Source organism: Tursiops truncatus, chromosome 12 (genome assembly GCF_011762595.2).
Source record: "Tursiops truncatus isolate mTurTru1 chromosome 12, mTurTru1.mat.Y, whole genome shotgun sequence".
Lineage (NCBI taxonomy): Eukaryota > Metazoa > Chordata > Mammalia > Artiodactyla > Delphinidae > Tursiops > Tursiops truncatus.
The window spans coordinates 11774112-11799618 of record NC_047045.1 but is presented as its reverse complement, the minus strand read 5'-3'; the positions used below and the strand labels follow the sequence as shown (position 1 = coordinate 11799618).

General features: G+C 40.8%; 1 protein-coding gene across 4 annotated transcripts in view; it reads left to right on the top strand.

Annotated features, from left to right (window-relative positions):
* Window positions 1–23745, top strand: part of COL12A1 (collagen type XII alpha 1 chain) — a 114474-nt gene extending 90729 nt beyond the window's left edge. For 2 of the 4 annotated variants that reach the window (XM_073789357.1, XM_073789356.1), the window contains 15 exons: window positions 554–703; window positions 2108–2185; window positions 3503–3589; window positions 5118–5171; window positions 6436–6531; window positions 7723–7776; window positions 8140–8193; window positions 12533–12586; window positions 13902–13973; window positions 17380–17415; window positions 17525–17591; window positions 18106–18294; window positions 19247–19315; window positions 20301–20471; window positions 22687–23745. In XM_073789357.1, coding sequence (XP_073645458.1) covers window positions 554–703; window positions 2108–2185; window positions 3503–3589; window positions 5118–5171; window positions 6436–6531; window positions 7723–7776; window positions 8140–8193; window positions 12533–12586; window positions 13902–13973; window positions 17380–17415; window positions 17525–17591; window positions 18106–18294; window positions 19247–19315; window positions 20301–20471; window positions 22687–22862 — 1407 coding nt within the window. In that variant the 3' untranslated portion in view covers window positions 22863–23745. Of the gene's footprint in view, window positions 1–553; window positions 704–1879; window positions 1967–2107; window positions 2186–3502; window positions 3590–5117; window positions 5172–6435; window positions 6532–7722; window positions 7777–8139; window positions 8194–12532; window positions 12587–13901; window positions 13974–17379; window positions 17416–17524; window positions 17592–18105; window positions 18295–19246; window positions 19316–20300; window positions 20472–21491; window positions 22644–22686 lie in introns of those variants that run through there. The other 2 variants (XM_073789358.1, XM_073789359.1) reach the window with 2 other exon arrangements.
* The last annotated feature ends 1762 nt before the right edge of the window (window positions 23746–25507 follow it).

Here is a 25507-nt window from a genome sequence, read left to right as displayed (position 1 = left end):
CATTTTTTGTAATTTATTCTTAAATACTTACTATAAAATATTGGCTCTGCTCCCTGTGTTGTACAATATATCCTTGTAGCTTATTTTATACATAATAGTTTATGCCCCTTAGTCCCCTACCCCTATTTTGCTGTATCCCTATCCTGCCCCTCCACTTGCCTCTCCCCACTGGTAACCACTAGTTTGTTCTCTACATCTGTCGAGTCTGCTTCTTTTCTGAATAGCTCTTTATAGTTTACAGAAGCATCTCATCTACTACAATATCTCTGGCCATCTCAGGAAGAGTACAGAGTGGGGAAAATAAGAAATTATGCAAGTGTATAATAGCTGAAGGAAACTGAGACCCAGAAAGGTTAAGTGGTTCATTTAATTTGACGCTGTTAATAAATGACATTGACACGGCAACCTGGTGCTTGGATTTTTAGTCCAAGCCTCTTGACTTGGGACGAGAATAGCTTTAAGAACACATTTTTTAAAAACCGTGATCTGAAATATGTAGGAGCCAGGTTGTTCTGGGTAGAAATTTTGTAATGGAAACAAATGATCTTTTTAGGTTCATATCGTAGTGACCTCCAAAAGTGTTAAGATTTACATTGACTGCTATGAAATTATAGAGAAGGACATCAGGGAAGCTGGAAATATCACAACTGATGGTTATGAAATTCTTGGAAAACTACTTAAAGGGGAGAGGAAATCAGCCACGGTAAGTAACACATTTTTATTTTTCTTGGTATCTTGTATTAAGATTGAAATGACATTTTTAAAAGTAATCAGTGAAGTTTTCTTCCTCGGTGAGTTTTAAATTGTTTTATTTCTTGGTTAGATTGAAAGGCTGGAAAAGTTACACTGAGAAAATATGCTACTGACAAAACATGATAATGGGCTTTACTGCTAGAAACAAATTAAGTTGTCAAGGCACCAGAGAACATCATGTAGTCGACTTGAAACTGAATCAAACTGGAGAGTACAACACAGATAGTTGCCAGGATAATCAGTGAAATCTAAACCAATTCATTTTTTGTTCTTCAAAGGTCGTAACTGTTAATAAAAATGTGTGCACTCAGGACACTATGCATTTGTGGACACTGGCTGTGACCGTCACAGACTTGCTGTCCCCTCACTGGGGGGTCACATCTGCCTCAGAAGGAAGATGAGTGTAGTCGGTCAGCCACTCCTCACTCACAAGTGTCACTGGCTCAAGTTGGAGGCGGGGGCTTGCCAACCCTTTTACAACGCTACTTAGTAGTAAGATTTTCAACCTAAGGTTTTCACTGTACCAGGTTAATTAAGTTCGTATTAAATGTTGACCAATAATAACATTGTTCTAAAAGCAAGACTAATAGCCTTGGCTTCTGTTATTTTTAAAATTGCATTTACTGAATGTAGCTTTCTTCCACGGATAGGATTTTCTTCTTCTTGATTCAAAAGTGAAATTTTTATTCCACAATGTAGAACCAAAGAGTGCAAATTTAATAGAATTGTGATTAAAATCATTTATTGAATATTGGATTTGATATTTAAATAGAACAGTTACATTAGGTTTATAAAAGAATGGCTGCAGCTAAACAATCTTTATCAAAAGAGCTCTATTTTTTTAAATGTAGAAAGATAGAAAATATATATTATATTGAAATAGTTAAGCTGAAGGTAATCATAAAATTATCAGTTAGCCCCTAGGTAAGAACTTATGAAAAGAAGGGCATCAATTTTAGAATAAGTGAGGAATATATTTTTTTAATGTTACTTTTCTGCAAGGGTGGACTTTTAAAAGTTGATTTAAATGTGTGTAGTCTTCAAATTCAGAATTAAATACATTCTTAATTTTTAAGTAAATGTTTTCTTAAAAAAACCCAAAACTCAATCAAACATTTCATTTTAGCCAAGGAAGTGGATCAGAAGTGGGAATATCACGTATGCATTTTGCTTCACTATCGCTTTCTCTCAGGCATAGGTTTTTCTGTTCTTATGAGGTAAGGATCCCATTGCTTTCATTGCCTGTTCCCTCAGGAGCGTCTCTGTGAGAAGTTGGCAGAGGTTAAAATGTGGAAACGTTAATATGAAATGTTTTCACGCATCTTTAGCTCATGTTGCTGTTGGTTGTTTGCAGTTCCAAATCCAGAATTTTGATATTGTCTGCAGTCCAGTGTGGACCAGTAGAGACAGATGCTGTGATATTCCTTCCAGGGTAAGTAAAACAGAATGGAATTCTGTGGCGGTGTTAAGAGTCCCCGAGGAATAAGGGATGTGGGCGTGGATGGCTTGGGAGAGCAAGTAGCCCTCTGCAGCTGCATCTCCAGGATGGAGCCAGGGACACGCAAAGTGTGTGTGCTCATCAGCGACCACAGCTCAGGCTGGGGACCCCTCCCTCGAAAGTCAAGAATGTAGAGAACCGCATCTGGAAATCCTCCCTGCCAGCCAGGGTGGTTATGCATAGTCAGAAAAGTCCAGCTGAATCAGTGTGTCTGATAAACCCACTTATTGCAGAGTCCTTCCTATTGCTTGTAAAATACCAGCATTTTACAGGATAAGCCATCACCTCTCTGGATATCTAAGTAGAAATAACCATATTTCTTTTCAAGATGATGGCTTTTACCCATAGTATCTGTGTAGGTTGTAATAATTACAAAGGTGAATGCTGATGATGGATTTGAAGCTTTAGGCGAACAGTGAGCTGCACGTACCCACGGGATGAGGATGCGTTATTTATTCAACAGATACTTACCGAGCACCTGTTGTAAGCCAGGCACTATCCTATGTGCCGGAGTTACAGCGGTGAAAGGGAATATTCTAGTGAAAGGTAGGGGGAGAGGAGGAATGAACAAGTAGGTATACAGTACGTTATAGAGTGAAAAATCCTTGCGTGAAAACACGCCAGGATACAGGGAGAGACAGCCAGGTGAGTACCCTCAGCCGTCAGTGATAAGGGGAGATTTAAGCAGAGACCTGAGTGAAGTGAGAGGACAAACAATGTGGATAATGGAGATAGAGACTTCCAGCCAGAGGGGACTGTAAGTGCAAAGGCCCTAAGGCGGCAAGGTGCCCTAAACATCTGAGAAGCATGAAGTGGATGAGGGAGCGCTGGGGCAGAGTGAAGGGCAGTGGGAGGGGCAAGGTGGTGTGCTGCTGCTTGGCAGTGCATGTAAGCCCCTGTAGGCCTGGAAAGGAGTTTAGATTTTGTTCTGAAGGAAATGGGCCTCCATATCTGAGATACTCAGCCTTTTCCTAACGCCAGACTAGAGAAAATTGGATTAAATAACCAATGGTCTTGATGATAGTTTTGTAAACATATTTTTGTTGTGTGAGGTTTCCTAAAGCAAAACATAAACTAAAGACATCAGGAGCAAAGCAAGATTCAATGTAAGACTGTTTGTAATCATAGCTAAAAATTATTTCTTCAAGTTGGGAAATAGATTCCCTTGTGTATATAAGATTAGTGAGCATGGGGGATGGGAAGCTGTTTTTACCATCAATTCATAGATAAATATTCATTTCAAAATTTCAGAGAGATGAAGCAAAATGCCCCAGTCTTCCAAATGCTTGCACGTGTACGCAGGACAGCATTGGACCTCCAGGACCACCAGGCCCTGCGGTAAGGAAACAAATAGTTCCTCTAGTTTTTCCTGGTAAATCTTGGGCATGATCACCCTTTGGCCGGTATGTCATGCGTAAGAAGCTCCCAGCCACTGGTGTGTTCTAGGGCAGAACAAGCTGCATTGCACACCATGTTTGTAGCGTGTTTTGAGATCTGAAGTGGAGTAAATCAAGCAGAAAATTTGAGCACATCTGAACACATTTCTCTAGCCACACAAGAATGAATGATATCGGCTAGCATTCAAGAGCTTTTCTCTTAAAGATATGAATTTGGGTTTCTCTCTGTAATCACTTGATTTTGAAAATTCCTTTGTTTCCTGACGCTTCTCGTACGTATGTTATGGAGCCGTGGTTGAGAGGCTGGCCCAACAACAACTTGTTTAGAGCCTAGCATATGTGTATGTTATTAGCAAACATATCATAGAATAACATAGAGGATAATATACATATGTGATGATATCATAAACTCTGGGTGAAAGTGTTGGTGTTAGGAATAACTTGAGTGGGAAGACTGACCAGGTCTATTCATGGGTGGAGGGGAGACCAAGAAAATGCAATGCAAAACATTGAAGAGTACACTCATGTGTCTCATTAATCAATGTGGACTCCCCGATTTAGTCAATCTAACATCTGACCTGGGCTGGTTTTTCAGAATAGAAGTGATACCTGTAAGCTCTATTGAACTCTTTGAAGAAAACGGTTAATTAACATACGAACAGTTCAGAGAGCCTCAGAACACCAGATTTTACTATACATGGGTCATAGCAAATAATGTAAATTGATTTTAATTACAAACTAGCTCCACATATACGGAATCAAAATGTCTCTGGAATTACCAGTGGTCCTGATGGTTTTGTAAACATATTTTTGTGATGTGAGTTTTCCTAAAGCAAAACATAAAATAAAGATATTAAAGAGCAAAGCAAGATTTAACATAAGACTATTTGCAATTAACGGTGACTTACCTGATTTATATTTGTAATCATAAAATTATATGCTGGATGTGACTCAGATGTTCTTGAGAAGTAGGGATTTTTTTCCCTCTAATTGTATGATAACATTGTTGGATCTCACTATCATGTTTATTTCATCTTTGTTCAGTGGTCTCTGAATTCCTGTTACTAAACTACATGTTCTGAGATTTTGAGAGATTCTTTTTGCATATTATTTTCCCTGAAGAATGCATTCATATAATTCCAAAACAGATTTTTCTCCTTAAAAATACTTAACTATAGTATTTAAGTAATGCTTGTTTTTTTCCCAGTAAACCTCAAATTTTCAAATAACTTCAAAATTTGCTAACAATTAAGAAAAGTTCAGAATGTAAAAATGAGATCCTTAGAATGTACAAAGTTTCGAAATTCTCTTTCCCCACACATTTGTAGGATATAAAGTATTTACTTCCATATTTTATAAATAACTGTATTGTCTGGAGAATGCACTGCTTCTCGAAGCAACTTTTATATATCAACTTCTTCCTACTTTCCTGTGTTCACTCTAAAATGTACTCTTACTATGTATTTTAGGGAGGACCTGGTGCTAAAGGTCCCAGAGGTGAAAGAGGTATCAGTGGGGCAATTGTAAGTATATTTTAGAGTGCATTTTTATTTTCACCTGTATGTTAAAGTCTGGTTATTCAAATTTCTACAACTTGAGCAAGTTGATTCAAGTTTAGTGTGCCTTAGGCAATATAATTATCTCTGTCTTGTCTCTGGGTGTCAAAATGATGGATTAGGCTAGCCAGATAAAGAATGTACCGGGCATCTCACTGATGTAGGAATCACACATGGGAAACCTGCAGAAGCACCTAAGGGCTCTGCTGTCACTTGGGGAAGCAGAGGGGGTGACCTGGCCATCAGTTGGAAGACCCCACAGGGAGCAGGGTCCTGCTGGGGACGGTTCACCTGTCTCAGAGAAATAGCTGAGCAGCCACATGTACGTTCATGGCAGGTCACCAGCCCCTTCTACCGGTTCCATACTGGTCTCCATAAGACAACTGAAGCTTCTTAGGGGAATATATTATGAAGATGATGTGTAGTTTTTGTCATACTATCACTAATGATAAGCTAACCCAGTTAGGAAAGTGAGGCTGGGGTGCTGACTGACCCAGGTCTGTCTGACTCCAAGTTTGTGCCTTTTCCACCTAGACACACTGCAAAGAAGCTCCAGCATAGAGTGAACATATCTGCTCTTTCCTTGCTTGACTTATACATACGTTAGTTCCAGAAATAAGCCCAAGTCTAAGAGAAATCAGAACGAGCTTAAAAGAAATCAAATCCAGTGAATTTTTTTTTTTTTTTTTTCTTTTTGCGATACTCGGGCCTCTCACCGTTGTGGCCTCTCCCGTTGCGGAGCACAGGCTCCGGACGCGCAGGCTCAGCGGCCGTGGCTCACGGGCCCAGCCGCTCCGCGGCATGTGGGAATCTTCCCGGACCGGCGCACGAACCCGTGTCCACTGCATCGGCAGGTGGACTCTCAACCACTGCGCCACCAGGGAAGCCCAAATCCAGTGAATTTTGAGCTTTGATCTCTGAATGAATCTAGGACTATAAATATATGAATATATTATATTCAATGTATTTTACTTCTTTTAGAAACCTACTTTTAATAGGAATTTTGGAAATATAAGTGCTCTTGTGAATTTATTGTACTTTCCAGTTGTTCTTTTAATGAGTAGCAAAGGGAAGAAAGTAGCAAAGGGAAGAAAGGAATTACATGTTTTTATAGATGGATAGATTTGTAAAATGTTTGCAAAGATTATATGATTGGTGTCTTAGAGTTATGAAGACAGGCACTGGAAGGGCATTCCATGACTTTGTGCTTGTTTCTCTTCCGTGTATTTAGGGCCCCCCTGGTCCTCGTGGAGATTCAGGTCCTCCCGGTCCCCAGGGTCCGCCAGGCCCCCAGGGACCCAACGGCCTCTCTATTCCAGGAGAACAAGTAAGCACAAAGCTTTCTGTATGAAATGAGGGTGGTGGATTAACGTTGAGTTTAACTGGAACATTTTTTTATTCTATTTCGCCAAACTCAAATGTTTTCTCAGAGAACTCAACAAATTTTAGTCATTGAGAAGACTTCCTATGACTGTAATTTCAGCTATGTAAATACTGTATGTAATAATACGTAACTGTGTAGGGAAAATTGTTGCTAATTATTTGACCTTTAAAAAATTTTTTTACTAAGTAATGCAAATATCCTTCAACATCCTGAAAGCTTTGATACTGCTTTGAGTCTGTGGCAGCCCCGGGGTCCTTTTCTAATGTTTATGACTTCAAGGCAAGCTTGCATTATTTATCTACATCATTACTTCTATAAAAATTTTTAATAACATGTTTACCTTTTGTTCCAAATGCTAATCTGAACTTATAAAGAGGTGTTTTATCTTTAAAGGCTCATATTTTATTTAACTACTTTTTTCTATACTTTAAAACATACAGTAATGAATAAGAATACAGATAATTTCATAGTTTTAAGTCCTAAACTCCTTTTTAAAGATGCCATAATAGAAGACACATACATCCTTTTGGCATTTAGAGGAAAACCAATCTGTATCAGATATCACTAGAAATGAAACATTTGAAGGGCTAGGACTTTTTCACTCAAAAGGGTTGATGCATCTAACTTTTAGCTTCTTATGTCCAAAAGGGAGATTTAGGGCTTTTACCTTTTCTTATTATTGCTACTACATGAAGTTTATCAGCTTTAATTAATTCAGATTTGCCTGTGTAACAAGTGTCTTCTAGCATGTAGTTATAAAGACCAAAATTATGTTACAGTGTTTCATTGAATATCTATTAAAATGAGCGCCAAATTAAATATATTAAATAAAAAAGTTTTCCCTTCAACTTCTATTTCTATGAAAATCCCTATGTTCAATTAGGTTCTTTCAAAGGAGGCATATTCTCCCATGATTATATAAAATTATCCCATCACATGATTAGTGGAAATTATAACAGCATTTGTAGTTTAAAAAGTGAACATCAGTCCCCCAAATAATTGATTCACCTCCCGTCACAAATATGCTTCACTGTATTTATGAAGTGACAGAGATTTCAGGAACGGCTCACGTCTTTCCTTTTCACTTAATTTCTGTAAAACACCTGAGACCTGTTTTCCCTCTGTTTGCTCCAGGGTCGCCAGGGCATGAAGGGCGATGCTGGAGAGCCGGGACTTCCAGGCCGGACGGTGAGTTGTTCTTCACGCGGCCTTTTCTTTGCTGGTCCAGTGTTATTTGCATAGTTGCCCTTGTGGTGCCTCAAAAGGTGAGCCAAGGTTAAGCAGCAAAGCAGAAGCCTGGCCGTGTGCTGCACGTCATTTCCATTCCGTTGCCTGGTTAGTCTTCAAGCTTGTGCTGTTCAGTCAGGTCTGGGCTTGATGACTGAGCGAGCATCTTCCTCTTGGGCTGGCACTGGGCTTGCTTCTGAGTGTCTGTTTCCTTTCAGAGCCCCCTGCATTTTTTCCCCAAACACCTTAGAGAATAACACAAATCCCTTTTCTCACACAAGAAGTTAATTACAGTGTTTCACTTGTTTGTTTCCTTTTGTGTAGGGAACCCCAGGATTACCTGGCCCACCAGGACCAATGGGCCCTCCAGGAGATAGAGTAAGTTTTCTTGGGCAGGCTGTAAGGATGTTGGAAATGATATCACATTGTTGCCTATTAATTAAGAACCCCCCATAATTCAATTTGCATGGCTGGAAATGCGGAGTTCACACATCTCACGGGAGGCAGAAAAGCTAATATCAGCGGACCAACCGATACCAGGTCAATCTCAAGGTCTATGAAACAAAATGGTGGCACTTCAAATGAGTTGTCAGAATTTTAATTTTGGAAAAGTTTTTTCTTTTATCATATTTGGAAAAACAAGTCCCTAAAAGGAATTTTGGTTCATTGGAGAGAGATTCAAGAATCCTAGCAAAATTAAAATCTTTGTTATGAGGCATCTTTTACGTAACTCTAAGAATAGTCTTGATTTCCGTGGCACTTTCTATGCCGTCAGGGACATCTTTTCTACACCTTCAGAACTCAGATACCCCCTGTAGGCCTCTGTGATGGAAAGCCGACTGGAACCTAGTAGGCATCTTGCTCATTTGTGGCAGATTTCAGTTTTGCTCTTGACTTATGATGAAATCGGTGCAGGAGACCCAATTTTTTCTAGGACAAGTAAATGAGAAGCACAGTGAACATGGCTTCTGTGCTCTAATCCAATGTTACAGAAAATTTGCTTTCATAGGAGACGACGAATGCTTTAATAAACTATTTTAGAGTTGCTCAGAACCAAGGCACTAATGACTTTTCAGCATCTTCTGGTCCAGACAACAGTCTGAGAGTTGTCTAGATTCTGACTTATCAAGTTAAAACACAGGACTAGCAGCAGGGTCTCAGAGGGCCAGGGCTATAATAGCTGTCACTAAAGGCATTGATTTGTTACCCTTAACGCCTCCCCGACATCATGGGGCAGGAGAGTTGGGTCAGTCAGATGGAGCAAAGATTTTGCCCAGATAAGTCCAGATTTGGATGATTTGCCAGTGAAAGTTATTTGCTCCAATGCCTACTCTTGAGTTTATGAGAGAGTGAGGTCAAAGAGAAAACGGTATTCTCTGGGAGTCTGGGGCCCAGTGGTACTTCTATATACATATTCTTCTGACTCTTTTGAGACTGACACTTCAGTTTTTTGGAATTCTTATTTTACAATAAAGGACAATGGTGAGATTGCAAAGGTGACAAGTCAGTCTATTCCGCAATCAGGAAGTAATGATGCACATTGAATATAGTTCAATATCCTGTGATAAACCATAATGGGAAAGAATATGAAAGAGAATATATATATATGTGTGTGTGTGTGTGTGTATAACTGAGCACTGTGCTATACAGCAGAAATTAAACACAATGTTGTAAATCAACGATAGTCCAATAAAAAAAAAAATGATGGGCTGCCTCTCTTGCTGCCGCTGCTACTGAAGCCCTGTTGGGCCCATCATGCAGTGCGGGCTTTGTGCAGACTCGCTGGGTGGCCAGCGCCATCCCATCAACACGTTCCTCCTGAACTGGCAGTCAGGCAGCCACCGCTGCCATCGCTGTGTCCCTGAAAAGTGAGGGAGTGGAAAGGACTGCGTTCTTCTAGCTCTAACCTGTGAATCCAGTCCTGGTGACGCCACCCAGGACTCTCGTGTTGAGGCTGAGGAAAGTCTTCAGGAAATCATTTGTCTTTTTCCATCACAGTCTTGTACGCCGACCTACCACTTAGTTTCCTACTGCTAGTGCTGAGAGTAGAAGGCACAGCTGAGGGAACATAAACAGTTTTGGAAAGTTAGACTTTGGGTGCAGGCATCGCCGCTGAACACTAAAAGAAAGAAAGAAAGTTGAACCCTGTGGTAGAAGAGAAGAGAAGACAGCTGAGGAGAGCAAACCCAAGGACCATGGTGAGGAAGACATGTTACCAAGGCGGAGGTGGTAGGAACAGCAGGCATGGGTTGCCTTCAGCACAGATGATTTTCAAATGAGGCACAGCTCTGGGGACTGTCAGAAAGTAGCAAGAGAGCCACAGGTGCAGGCATGACATGCAGTATATCTGTGAAAGCAGCCATAGGTCCTCTCAGCCACCCTCCCATGGAGGGAAGCAGCAATAACTGCTACAGTTTTGAAAATGGAGAATAAAAAAAAAAATTACACTACAAAGTGCTACAGATGGCTCAGTGGTAGTAGCCCTTCTGAGGCCATCAGAATAAAATCTGCTTCACCCCAACTTAGATATGTATTTCTTCTAAAAGAAGATGGTTGGTTACACCAAAGTGTCCATCCATGGCTGAATGGATTAAAAAATGTGATATGTATATATCATGTATATAATGGAATATTACTCTGTCTTAAAGAAGAGGGAAATCCTGTCATTTGCAACGACATGGATGAACCTTGAACTTGGAGGATGTGCCAGCTGAAATAAGCCAAGCACAGAAGGATACATACTGCATGATCTCACTTAATGTATGGAATCCTTAAAAAGTTGAGCTCACGGAAACAGAGTACAGTGGTGGTTGCCAGGGGCCGGGGAAGAGGGAGAAATGGGGAGATATTAGACAAAGGATACAAAGTTTCATGGAGATTGACGTATATACACTATTGATACTATGTATAAAATAGGTGACTAATGAGAACTTACTGTATAGCACAGGGAACTCTACTCAGTACTCTGCAGTGACCTAAATGGGAAGGAAATCCAAAAACGAGGGGATATATGTATGCGTGTAGTGGATACACTTTGCTGTACAGTAGAAACTAACACAACATTGTAAAGCAACTACACCCCAATAAAAAATTTTTTAAAAAGGATACAAAGTTTCAGTTATGCAAGATAAGTTCTGGAGATCTAATGTACAGTGTGATGACTATAGTTAATACCATATTGTGTATTTGAAATTTGCTAATAGAGTATATCTTAACTATTCTCCTACCTAAGAAAATGATAACTATGTGAGGTGATACATGTGTTAATTATCTTGATTGCGGTAATCATTTCACAACGTATACATATATCAAAACACCACATGTATGCCATAAATACATACAATTTTTATTTGCCAATTATACCCCAATAAAGCTAGAAAAAAAAGAGAAAATGGTTGATCAGGAAGTTCTTAGGATGACTGAAGGAGGATTATTCAGAGATATGATACTTACCTAAAAAAAGTGGAAAAAAAAGTGTATCTTCTACAGCAGCTGGAGGAAACTTAGATGGTAGAAATGCCATTTGAACTGTCCAAGCAATACTCCGAGCATTTCTGCTTCTTAAGTGGCTCTCAGAAGCAGTGTTGATGTTACATGAGATGAACCTGTAGTCTGCATTTTGTTAAGCAGGCCTAGATCTTCCAGAAGACAGTCTGAAATGTTTATAAGTTTCCGAAAAAAAAATTTTTTTTTTTGCAGGGGGTGGAATATTTCTAACACAATTTTAAAGAAATAATTTAAACTTCCTCTTTTGTAAAATCAATGGGAGTGTGGATACTTAATGGAGGTATTGATCCAAATGTTCTCGATTTGCGCTAGAATCCCAGAATATGCATAAAATTAACACACATTCTCCAAGGAGACAAAAATCTCCTTTGACAGAGGAACGCAGCAACACAGAAAACGACCTGACTCAGAAATCCTTGGCTGGATTTCAGAGGTCTGTACTTGGGATGAATGCTAACCGGGCAGCGAGTGACTCATTCCAGGCAGAGGTCACTTGGCACCACGCAAGCTGCTCAGAGATGCCCGGTGCTTCTGTACAGATCCCTTCTCCCACTGCAACCCTGACTGGGTCTGGCCTTTCTGTGAGATGAGGAGAGACGGACCGATAAAACAACTGAGTGAGGATTTCCTTTCTTTTGAGTGGAGGAGTTAAGATAGTTTTGCCTCTTTCTTGGAGGGGAGGAGAGAAATCCCTGAGGAGTGAAGCATCAGTGGCCCTGCCCTGGCTGTCTGGTGTTGCTTAGGAAACAAGGAAGGGGGTTTTCTAACCAGGTGGTTGGCCCCTCCTGCATCTTCTGTGATGCAACACTCCCTTCATCTTACTTTGATCCTTCCTGGGCCAGTTAGTCGACATTGACTTTTTGGTAGAAAGGGCTAGTCTTCCTTTAGACTTCTTTACACTCTTATAAAAGTAAACATGAGTATCTTCCTAAAAGGAATCTGCTTTCTTTGGAGAGGACTGGATTGATTCTTAAAATGATTTATATTTATATTTATAACTATATAAATGACTGAGTATAGAAATGAATTATTCAATAAAAAGCATAACTTCAATGGAAAACATTTTTTGGCATATTTGTCTTTATATTGAAAGGTTACCTGCAGTTGGGTTAAATCCCTCACCTGTCACTCTTATCAACCTGTCTAATGTCTTTCCATTTTACTTGGTCATTATTTCACTAATCTATAATTAATTTCATTTTTACAATAGGGCTTTACTGGAAAAGATGGAGCAATGGGACCTAGGGGCCCCCCTGGGCCACCGGTAAGAATGGAATAGGTGACACTCTTATCTCCCCACCCTAAACCCCTAGCCCCGCTTGCTAGGGAAGAGCCTGGTAACCTGACCTTTGAGGCATGTTCCATCTGTGCTGGGGGGCACACCGTCGAGGGAGCTACTTGTTTTTATTCTCCTAAATCAAAATGGGCTAGAGAAAACAGAGGTGTTAAAATAGAATCTTTCTGTTTAATCAAGTTATATTTGAAAAACAACAAAAATATCCCTAACCAACCAGTTCCTTCCATGCCCATGTTAAGTGGTAGGTTTTATGACCTTACTGGTTACTTTCTGTTCTAGAATTTTAAGAGTCCGTAGCCTATGATATTTGAATTTTAAGGACATTAATTACCGAACAGGTTTAAGTCATTCAGAGGAAGTAAGTTTTACCCGAGTAGGTTTTCTAATTAAGATCTTTGGGGAAAATACTGAAGCCAATGATTTTGAAAGAAGCGTCTGTATATCTGCATCCAGGTGAGATCACAATTACATTGTTTGAGGTGAGGGATGCTCTTCATGGCTTCTGGCTGTATATGAGGACTGGAGAGCATATGTTAAAATAATTTTATTATTTATGTTTAATATAGATGTTCTCAAGTAGAGTTGAAAATGTATAATAAGCTTTGATTTAAAGTATTTACTACAGATATTAAAATTTACATAATTGATGAATAAAGGATTGTTTTACCAAAATCTGATGATTCTATTTTAAGGATATTTTAGCTTTAGACATAATGTATTGACTTAGCGATATTATAAATATTTTACTAAAAATGTTGCTAAAATGTCTTAAAGCTGTGCTGAAAGGAACGGGGAGAAATTCTTACGGTTTTGATGGGATAGAGGGTGCTGATATGATAGAAGAGGAGGCACCCTTTATTGAATGCACCAAAGAAAAAGTGAGTTTCTAGGCTGAGATACAACTCCCAGGAGACAAGGGGAAACTCCACCACGTGGTGCCCAGTTACCTTCTCAGTATTTTCCCCAGCCAGAGTTCACTCCTGTCTTTTGATGAGTTTTCTGGTTTGGTAATAGAAACAAACTAATAGGAATTGCTTTCTGCAAATTCACTTAGCAGCCAATTTACTAGGATCACAGTCTGTGAATAGTGAAACCGATTAAATATAGTCCATAAAGATTGAATGGGAATTTTCAAGATTTTTTTCCTCCGTGTTATCTTAAAATTTGATTTTGTTCTTCCTTAGTATGTGATTATGCGCTAAAAGCTTTTAAAACCAGCCATGCTTTGCTAGTTTACTTTAGATGAAATTCTTCTTTGATGGTAAGCTTCCCTGTGTTGTAGGGAAGCCCAGGCTCTCCAGGAGTCACAGGACCCAGTGGGAAACCAGGAAAACCCGGAGACCACGGCAGACCAGTAAGTGGACAGCTTGCATGCCTAGTCATTCCACTGTGGCCATGAATGAGGAGACTGCAAGGCTGTGGCATATTTATGTTATCTCTGCTGTAATGTGTGTGAAGCATTTGCTGAAGCTATGCTAAATCCATGGATTTAACTTGGTACTAGTTCTAAAAAGTTTCTCTCTAAGTTATAACATTCTGGGATGAAAATTGTGGTCATAGGGTTTCTTTAAAAGGAGAATGGGATTATAAGCCAAGACACATATTTCTGCACTGAATAAACACTCAGAGCTGGGTCAGCAAAATCATTCTTTTTGTTTAGGAGCGGTATGCAGCTTAAGATAGAAAAGTACATGATGGTGCATAGCGCCTCCATGGGTGCTCTGCAGAAGTTAACCCTTTGTCAGTATCCTGTAGCCACACTGCTGGCTCTTTTCTCTTGCGCTGAGGTTGCTAGAACATTAGTCCCAGAATTAAAAGGATTTATCTCACCCACCATTATACTTTTTTATTTATTTATTTTTTGCGGTACGCGGGCCTCTCACTGTCGTGGCCTCTCCCGTGGCGGAGCACAGGCTCCGGATGCGCAGGCTCAGCGGCCGTGGCTCACGGGCCCAGCGGCTCCGCGGCATGTGGGATCTTCCCGGACCGGGGCACGAACCCGCGTCCCCTGCATCGGCAGGCGGACTCTCAACCACTGCGCCACCAGGGAAGCCCCATTATACTTTTTTATACTGCCCTGCTCCAATTTACATCCAGTTTAATTTTCTTTTCATCAGATGTTTTGATTAAAATAATAGTTGAGATGGTATCATGCATATCTTCTATTTGCAAATCAGTATCTCCAAAACTGAATTCATAGCTTCTAAAATACCCGGAAGTATTTGTAATAACTGTTGGGCTCCATATTCTTTGTTACAAGCTCTTCCTTATTTGTATGTATGAGGAATGAATTTATTTTAAGCAGTTTTTTTTTTGTCTGAATAGAATTCTGAAATATAAAAATTTATCTCAAAGATCAACAAGTCCAATTATTAGTAATGACACATCTATCAGGGCTGTTCTCTGAACAGAACTTCTCTCTTCTGAAGTATTGTCCAAAGTTATATAAACCCAAGCTTAAAAAATTTTAATGTCAAACTAACTTAGAATCTTCATGTGATATGGCCTGCCTTCTATGTTTACATAAAATTAAGCAAGCAGGATAAAGATGAAAGGACTCCTGGTGTACTTCTTACTCTGTGTGTACTCTAGTATATGACTGTATTACTTTCTTTTCCTCAATGAATCATGACAGAAACTTCACAAGAGCCCTTAAAAGTACATGGAACTTGTTAACCCTTTCAGAATTCTATTTCGTTTTACTATGACTGAAAGAGAGTCTAACGTAAGAATATCACGGATGTAATCGATGGCTGAAGTTAGAAACCTGAAAGAAACTTCTACTTCCTTTACTTGAAATGAGAGCTCTAGATACTGGCAATAAAGATGAGTTCTAAATCTTACATCCTAGAACAATCTCAGAGTGGCAGTAAATTAAAAAAGAACACATGGGAACAAAGTAGCAGTAAGTGTAAAAAATAATTTCCTGAAATTTACAAAAGGCTCCAAACTAAATAATGTTTCCATAAGAGTCCAGTACTTTTAGCAAAGGGCAAACTCCAGTTTTTCTTATGACTATAATTTGGTAACATTTATTTGGACCTTATCTACCCCCTTTTCCCCCTTTACCTTCCTCATCCTTCTAAGGTAGCAAATTACCTCTCCTTTTCTTCTCTCTTCTGTCTTACCTTTAGTTTCTAAAACCAAAACTAGCAGACGGGAGTATAAAGGTCTTAGGAGAGAGCTTAGCTCAGTCACTGTTAGCTTATGTCATTAGCTCTTGGAACCAGTGGTGTCTTCTTGCTAACTTGTAACACCTGATGTTGTGTCGTGGATGTTTCCAGGAACTGCTGATGGAATATTTTTATTCATTTACTCAACACCCATTTGTTTGGTGCCTAAATGTGCCCGTCGGTGTTCTAAGGTCTGGGGATATAAACGTAAACAAGACAAAGTCCTTGCCCTCATGGAGATTCTAGTGGAGGATATAGACCCCAAAATGTAAATAAACAATACGGTTTCTGGTGATGATGAGTGATAACAAAGAAAAGAAACACAGAGTAAGGGGTTAGCGGGTAATTGTGGTGGTGGAAGGGGGCTATTTCAGATACAGCAGTCAGGGAGTCTGTCTGAGGAGGTGGAATGAAGCAAGGGAGCAGGCAGTGGGAACAGCATTCCAGGAAGTGGGAACAGCATGAACAAAGGCCGAGGGAGGACGAAGGTGGCACGTGGAAGGAACAGCAGAGAGGCCCGGGCACCGGAAGTAAAGGGAGTGAGGGGAGAGGGATGAAAGATGAGGTCAGCTAGCTGGGCACAGGTAAGCATGTGGACCACCCAGCCCATGGTGAGGATCTCTTATCTTATTCTTAGTGTGATGGGAAGCCCTTGGAGCCAGAGTGACATGCGCCAATTTTCTTTTTAAAAATATCAGTCTGGCTTCTCTGTGGAGAACAGACTCAAAAGGGGCCAAATGGGTTGCAGGAGGACCAGTTAGGAGGATATTGGAGCCGTTCAGGCAAGAGTCTTGGAGATGGTAAGAGGCAGTTTGGTTTGGGATGTTATCTGACCATCAGATTTGTCAATGGTTTGGGCGTTCCTTTCAGCTGGCAGCCTGGAGATATACTGAAAGACAAAAACTTCTTGCACTAGAAGGAAGACTTTTTCCAAGATCCTCTAATGGCCAGTGAGAGGCCTGACAGAATAGGGACAAATGTGCTGTGGTTGCATCTGGATGTGGGAACCACCACTTGGATTGAGCCCTTTAATAAGGGAGGCACATGGTTCCTTTCATGCCCAGTGCACAAAAAATCACTGGAAGGAGTTACAGATACATATTTAGTTAGGGAATTGACAGAAAGCTCTTACTAGAACAGGTTCTTATGGGTTCTAACTGAACCAAGATTAACCTCATGCACAACCTAAAGTAACCACCTGAGCTCCCCAGCCATGGTGACGTAAAGGAAAGTAGAATGGTAGCAAGGGCAATTTTACATGTGTTTCAGTTGCAGACCTGTATTGTGAATGGCATCATAAAATGTATGCACAGTACATAACTTCTAAATTGGTGATCATAAAATTCACAACTCAGCACTATATTGGAGGACACGTGCTTCTGAGAGAGGGAGAGAGAGAGACAGGGAGACAGATTAGATTCCTTTTGACAGACAAACAAAATGTGAGTAACATGGATGTAAATGTGATGTGTCATTTTGCTAATTTGTTAGAAAGCAGACCTTGCCCTCTTTCATCATCCTGTCCATTCATGAGTCATTTTAGACCATGTTTGTCAGTTTCTCATATCTGAAATTCCTATATTTCAGGGTCCATCGGGATTGAAAGGAGAGAAAGGTGATAGAGTATGTATTGCTTAAAATCTGACTTACAAATTTATATCGTGTGTTAAACATTGAACTCTGAAACTATGGAAATAATATGCTGATCCTACTTATTGATTTAATTAACTAGGGAGACATTGCTTCCCAGAACATGATGCGAGCAGTTGCAAGACAAGTCTGTGAACAACTGATAAGTGGTAAAATTTCTTTTCCTTTTAATGTATGAGTGTGTGTGTTGTTTTTAGTTAATTGCAGGAAAATGCAGTTTGTGTCATAAACTTTCAAAGATAGATGTTTCTATTTCCATGAGCTCTTATTTTTATACGTTGTCAGTTTTGTATCCTGTTAGATAAAGCCAATGATATTTTAATGACTAGCATTAAGATAAAACAATAAACCAAGGTAAAATAATAGCCTGTTATCCTTACGTTCTGTCTGATAGAAAATTGTTTTTTTTTTTTTTTTTTTTTTTTTTGCGGTACGCGGGCCTCTCACTGCTGTGGCCTCTCCCGTTGCGGAGCACAGGCTCTGGATGCGCAGGCTCAGCGGCCATGGCTCACGGGCCCAGCCGCTCCGCGGCATGTGGGATCTTCCCGGACCGGGGCACGAACCCGTGTCCCCAGCATCAGCAAGCGGACTCTCAACCACTGCGCCACCAGGGTAGCCCCCTTATTGGGTTTCTTACTAATAAGTCTTATTTATTTTTTTTAGGTCAGATGAGCAGATTCAATCAGATGCTGAATCAGATTCCAAACGACTACCACTCTAATCGCAACCAACCAGGCCCGCCGGGTCCTCCAGGGCCCCCTGGCAGCGCAGGAGCCAGAGGAGAACCAGGGCCTGGGGGGCGGCCAGGCTTCCCGGGCACACCAGGGATGCAGGGACCCCCGGGCGAACGAGGTAGGCATTCCTGACTGCTGCACAGGGATAAAGGAAGGAATCTGCAAGCGTAGGAGCTGGGTCCGGTTGAAAAGCATGTAGAAGACTGGACTTAGCAAACTACACTGGTCTTGTTCGGACAGCCCCAGAAGAGCCGTGCATCCATGAACCTGTCTTTCTCTTTAGGCAGTTGTAGGCTGTAGAGATCCCTGTCTTAGAAAACAGGAAGATTTTGTCATGAGAGCTCAGTAAAGACAACGCTATTTTCTGATTGTTGCTGTCGTTAATGGGAAAACTGTATCCTGGCAAACTGAATCAGGCATGAAATCTTATTAATTGTTTTGACTGGCAAGAGCTGGGCAGCAACTGAATGCAAGCAGCCCTAAGATTTTGGATCTAAATTCTTCTGGTTCCTTTATTCAGGGCCTGGAAACTGGTCTTATGTGTTTATGTGGCTTTAATTTCATGGTAGATAAGTGTAACTGAAGGAAAAGAAGAAAAACAGGATTATGTGATTCCAGATGTTTCAGGATGCTGGGTACTCACTTTTGTCAAAGTGATGGCTAACATTCTGCGGAAAACGTAGATATGTCTATAATTCTGATTATTTAGATGAGGTACTGATAGGGCTACTAAAGATAAGATACCTTTAAGACGTCTTCAGTGAGTTGTAACTATTTATTCAAGATTTCTGTTCTTAATTACTGCTTCTAAAATAATATATTAGATGTGTTTGTTTTCTTCAAGTAATTTTTCCCCTGACTTGTAGCCAGATTTGTTTCTTGGCCATGAATCTGGAATTACACAAATGTCTAGAAAGAATTTGGCTTAAAGCGTGGACTTCTGTGAAAAATTGGGTTCTGCTTTCACTACGGGAAACGAATTACTTGAATCAAGTACTATCAGTTCCGATGAAGGCTACATGTTTCCGGATCATTTTCCCTCTGTGTTTTCCCATTTTGTGCTCGCTTAGGTTTGCCGGGAGAGAAAGGCGAAAGGGGTATTGGATCTCCAGGACCTCGAGGGCTGCCTGGCCCCTCAGGTAGGTTTGCTAGTACATCAAACAAGTGAACATATCATTACCGAGAGAACATACGACCCCACGAGATGCACAAACTCATCCTGTTAGCTTCAGGCATACTGACCATCACGGAAGGTATTTTAGCAAGAAGTTATAGAGGAGGTTATACCTCATTTTTATGTTCTCTTTGTTCAAAAATGTTTCAGTGCGTTCTATTTAAGCATTTACTCTAACTTTAATATAGGAGGGTTTGAGTTTTAGTGACACAGAGGGCTGTTGTTTTCTCTTTATGGGATTCCTGTTTGTTTGGTTTGGCCTCATAGCCTTTAAGGATGCTGTCATTTCCTGTTCCTTCTGGTATTCTTTAAGAGGTCGCTAGTAGACTGAGGAAATATACTCTCATTAGAAATCCTGACACGCTGCAAGATTTCATTCACAGTTTCTTTATTGATGTTTTGGAAGGAAATAATAGTTGTTCTGTGCATTTTGTTTACTAGATTGAAAATGAATTTTTTTCTTCGTTATAAGGTCCGTGAGACCCTTGCAACCACGGTCAGTCCTGGAGGTTAAATCTTTACATTTATGTTAAGCATGAGTAAGCGTCACTTGATCCAGAAATAGCACTGCTTCACATAGTCTGGAGGTGGAGCAGGCAACCCGAATGTCTGCCTTGGCTACCACAGCCATTTCCTGCAGCGAGTCTTACCTCTAAGACAGTGGGAGCAAACCAGAGAACTCACTGATATCTTTAGTTTGGCTCAATTCTTGCTAAGTCAGTTTTCTTTGAATAAAATCATTAACATAGTTGGATTTTTGGCATTAATTCTTGAATCACTGGTAAGAAAGTTCTACACTGGGTCATACTGGTGATTCCTTAAGGACATATTTTCTTACCATACACTAGTGAATCGTCTAGTCTTGAAGTAGTGGAGTGCCGAAGTATTGTTGACTGCCTCAGGAGATGTGTTTGACAGGAGGGGAAATATTTCTTTTAAACCCATAATAGGTCCACAAGGAGAATCCAGAACGGGTCCACCAGGGTCCACAGGTTCAAGAGGTCCTCCAGGTCCCCCTGGTCGTCCTGGAAACTCAGGTATCCGAGGCCCCCCAGGTCCTCCTGGATACTGTGACTCTTCCCAGTGTGCCAGCATCCCATACAATGGACAAGGCTATCCAGGTATGTTGTTGCCATTATAGGGACCCAAACTCACCTGAATTAAAAAACCTTTATGGAAATGAAGTTCCCTAGGACGGAAGGAAAGTTGATCTGAGGATTTCTTGAAGATATCAACTCTTTCAGTTGTATGTTTTGTTATTCTCTCTCAAAAGAATTAATGTTAATTTTATAACATTATTTCACTGTTAGGAGTTGAATAATTATCTTCTCCTCCTTTCTATACTTCTGCACTTACCAAATCACATCATAAACCTCTATTTCTCTTGGGAGTTCAAAGAATGCTACCAATTGACTGGTTTTTTTTTTTGTTTTTTTTTTTAACCCTAAAGGCTGGGAAGAGGGATTTGTTGAATACAAGAATATATCTAAAAAACTGTTTTGAGACTCTATTGTGTAGGCAGACTATTCGATAACATGGTGCAGACAACTGAAAATATTTCACTATTTCACATTGTCCATGGAATTAATATTTATAAACTCTGGGACTTAATGTTTTTAGAGTCAGTCATGAAATTCTAGTACTCGACAATTACAGGAGGCAGAAGTCTCTTAAGCCTGACTTTGGGGACTGTGGGGATAAAGGAGATATGCTGATCTGAAAATAAATATATTAATGCTGTGGGCAGCGGTCAGCGGTGACCTTTCCATCAGCACACCCTCGAGCATCTTGCAAGTTTTAAAAATGATACTGCTGTTTGATATGGTTGGCTACTAGCAAGTAGTGCATGAGTAGTTGAATATCTAAATATCTATATATCTATATATTTATGTGCATACTTACCTATGACCAGAAGTAATCATGAATCGTAAATTTCTCAAGCAACCCATTCACAAAATTACAATTTCACTCTTTATAAAAGAAATTTAAATTACCTCTGCCTTCTGGTATGTGTGAATAACTTGAAATATATGGATATATACATATCTACTTTAACCATTACATACTTAGATGAATGTGTATAGATGTTTTTTTGCATAGTAATTCAACTTTTAAAAACTATCATCTTTGACCTGTTTCAGGTTCCGGCTAACAAATTTTCTAAGTCGCCAGCGCTGCTTACAGTTTGAATACATGAAAATCCTGTTTCTGAGATGTTTGCGCACGTGCTTATTAGGAAATGAGTCTGTATGGAAATCTCACCACAGATATGGTTAATGAACTGGGTGGACATCATAACGGAGGGTGGAGACTCTTTATACTAACTTGAATGAGACAAAAGCAGTGGTGTTAGTTTATAAGCCTGATGCATTTCAGTAATAATGTAGAAAAATATTATTTAAAAGAAAACGTTCAAACACACAGCTCACGAGGAGCCTCCGCTTTGAAAGAGGCGCATAATAAAACTACTAACCGCAGAGATGATGCCATTTTGAGAAAAACAATTAACCTGGTTCAAGAGAAATACCTTATGTAAATAATAAACTAATGATGGCTTGTAAATGATTTGTATGTGATCCTGTCCACTAAAATCACTTAACAGTCCTGTACAATCAGCTTCTGCCTGCTGCTTGCTCTCTGCCGGAATAACACCAAATAGAATCTCATCTCTCGCTTGTTAGCGATGTGTCTGATTCAGGGCATGTGTCTTCCTATGATTACCTTTTGTACGTGTACTTTCATTTGGATTTTGTAATCGCAATTTTCACACCAAAGTTTGAGGGTCACTTCTTCTCTTCCTGTTTCGCTGTAGTCACTGGAGGTCCTCACCCACCAGCTGTAACTCAGGCCGTGGGAGAGACAGCCACAGAACATGTCATGTACTGTATATTACCTGGTGATAGTTGATTTTCACCTCCAGAGTTCAGTTTCTAGGAGCCAATGTCACTTCCCCATACCTCCTCATCTTTCCAAATGGTTCTCTGAACTGAGGAGTTTGAAGTCATGAACGGTTATTTGGGGATTTGCAATATCCTACCTAGGTTGGTTTACAGTTCTCCTTGGCCCAGTCTCTGACCCTTCCCAGGTATTTGTGCAATGATTGTACTTACTGCTGGATCTTTGAAGGTTAAAAACAAGTGCCATTTCATTATTGATCACCAAATTCTCTCTGCAAATGGAAGCAATGGGAACATTGTAATTTATCTATTTATAGTTATGAGATTAAGACTGGAGTGCCATCCCCTCGGGTGATGATTTAGCTTTTGCTGTGTGTGTGTGGGTGTGTGCGTGTGTGCCTTCCAAATCATGCCATAACTGTAATGTTGAATCGGACAGAGCCCTACGTGCCCGAGGGCGGGGCCTACCTGCCTGAGCGCGAGCCCTTCATCGTGCCGGTGGAGCCCGAGCGGACGGCGGACGAGTACGAGGACTATGGCGCCGACGAGCCCGCCGAGGAGCGTCCTCCCCATGAGCGCTGGCGGCGCGCCCTGCTCCGCGGCCCCCGGCAGTGAAGCTGACACCTGGCGCGCGCGCGCGCGCAGCACGGCCAGGCTGGGGGGAGGTGTTGGGATTCTCATTTACAGGTCAGACGGAGCAGTGTACGTGTTATCTGTCACGTTTCTTCCGGCGTTGCTTCATCCGAGAGTACCCTTTCTGGCTGTAGAGAACCTTGTTCCTGCAGGAAGCCTAGCTCGCTGCACGCAGTCTGTAGAAGTCTTTGCCTTTGCCCTTGAAGTGCTTGCGAAATACTTTGTTCACAAAAGCTGCAGGGAGAGAACGTGCCTTGTGCCTTTAGGTAGCACAGCGGGAAGCCTCAATGAAACTCTTAGGTTAAGCAGTTAAGTCCTGGAACCCAGAACGACTGTGTACTTCGAGAGGGCAGTTTATCTTTTCCAATGCTTATTTGCAGTTCAATTACATCCCGATCCAAGCAGTTCCCCTCCTAAAACCAAAAAAGAGGGAAAAGTCAACTCTGTTGCGACTATTTATCTTCCTCTTCTATCTTCTGTTATACATTAGGGCATAGTATGCTCTTATACATCTCCTTTAACAACCACAAACCTTAAGCCATGTAGCTGAAATTATTGTATCAACTGGATACAGTTCCATATTGCCTTAAACCTCCTTGTTTTAGACACGCTAACATTTATACCAAATTGCAGATTATTCTGCAGAGATGGAATTGCATGTTTGTGTTGTACATTTAGAATGAACTTTTTTTCCCCAGAACATAATGTTTCTTAGTTATCAAAAGCAGTTGGAAAATGTTTGCAAGACTATGAACATAGAATTGCTGCTTTTATATTTTAACTGCAGATTGTGAATTTCACTGCCTTATATTATTTATTTCTGAAACAAAAGAGGCATTTTTCAATAAAACTACTGAAAATTTGACATGGTATGTTTTTTCTTTAATGGCCTTTTGGACTGTCCAGGCGGTTGTTAAAACAAACAAGTTCATATCCTTGGATACAGTTACAAATCTTGCTAATACTATTAAATTATGCTAAATAACTTTAGATTTTTAATTATGTGGTGAAGTCATAGAAAGAGGGTAGTGAGAGAGCTTTAAAAAGCCCAGCAGATTCCAAAGGCTTTATTAGGAATGTAGAGGAAGTGTGGGTTGGTGGAAAAACAACTAAGTATCCTAGGAGACCCCAAACAACCAAACAACCTTTAACAAGCCACAAGATTTCATATGCATTCAGTCACTTTCCTATACCATACTTTACCCAATAGCATGTTTAACTGCAAAAAGGATAATCCTTAATGGAAATGTTTACATTTAGTGATACCTTCTTTTTTTTTACTTTTACGAACACAATAACATCATTTTAAATATCAAAGAAAACAATGTAAATGTTTGTTTGAAAGAACTGACATCAATTGAAGAGAGAAGTACTGAAAGAACATTTTCCACAGAGCAAAACATCTTGAGTTAAATGCTCCCTGGAGACTGCGATCAAGAGGGTCCCCAAGAAAAAGAGGAAATTCTCTTCCAAGGAGGAGCCTCTCAGCAGTGGACCTGAAGAGGCTGCTGTCAGCAAGAACAGCAGCTCCAAGAAAAAGAAAAAGCTCCGAAAGCTATCCCAGGAAAGTTAGAATGGACATTTCCCTAGTAGGGCATAACTTACTGAGATATTTCCCAACCCATCCCCTATAGCTCAATAAAAATAAAAAAATTCACGAGTCAAAAAAAAAAGGACTAGATAATAGGGCTTCCCTGGTGACGCAGTGGTTGAGAGTCCGCCTGCCGATGCAGGGGACACGGGTTCGTGCCCCGGTCCGGGAAGATCCCAATGCCGCGGAGCGGCTGGGCCCGTGAGCCATGGCCGCTGAGCCTGCGCGTCCGGAGCCTGTGCTCTGCAACGGGAGAGGCCACGGCAGTGAGAGGCCCACGTACCGCAAAAAAAAAAAAAGGACTAGATAATAAATGTATTGTGATCAAGAGGTTTCAAGCAGATTGCCAAATTCATAGCATTCATCTGTAATTTCTGATACGTACATTTTAAAGCTGAAGGAGACCACTGAGATCATCCCAGTCTAATTCTTTGCTTTCTGTTAGGAAGAAACAGACTCAGCTAATCAGTTATCAGAGCAAGACTAGGACTCTAGGCCTTGTGCTTCTCACCTGGTTTTATCATCAGATACTCTCCTCTCCCTTCCTGGGAGCCCCTAGTTTCTGGGCAGGAGCTTTCATCTTTCAAGGTTCTATGAATGTATCTTCATTAATGTCTTTTTGTGTGTGTGTGTGGTACGCGGGCCTCCCACTGCTGTGGCCTCTCCCGTTGCGGAGCACAGGCTCCGGACGCGCAGGCTCAGCGGCCATGGCTCACGGGCCCAGCCGCTCCGCGGCACGCGGGATCCTCCCGGACCGGGGCACGAACCCGTGTCCCCTGGATCGGCAGGCGGACTCTCAACCACTGCGCCACCAGTGAAGCCCTATCTTCATTAATTTCTGATTCATTTGGGTTTCTGATACTCCTTGATGATGAGCCTCTGTATCGGGAGCCTGAAGATGGGTTCAGTTCCTTGTCACTGACCCAGCTGGGTCCCAGGACCACATGGATTTGAGGCGCAAAGGAATTCCACCTTCCCTCACCAGCTGGATGTGGGTTCAATTCTTGATGTTGGTGATGCAGATTTGCTACCTTCT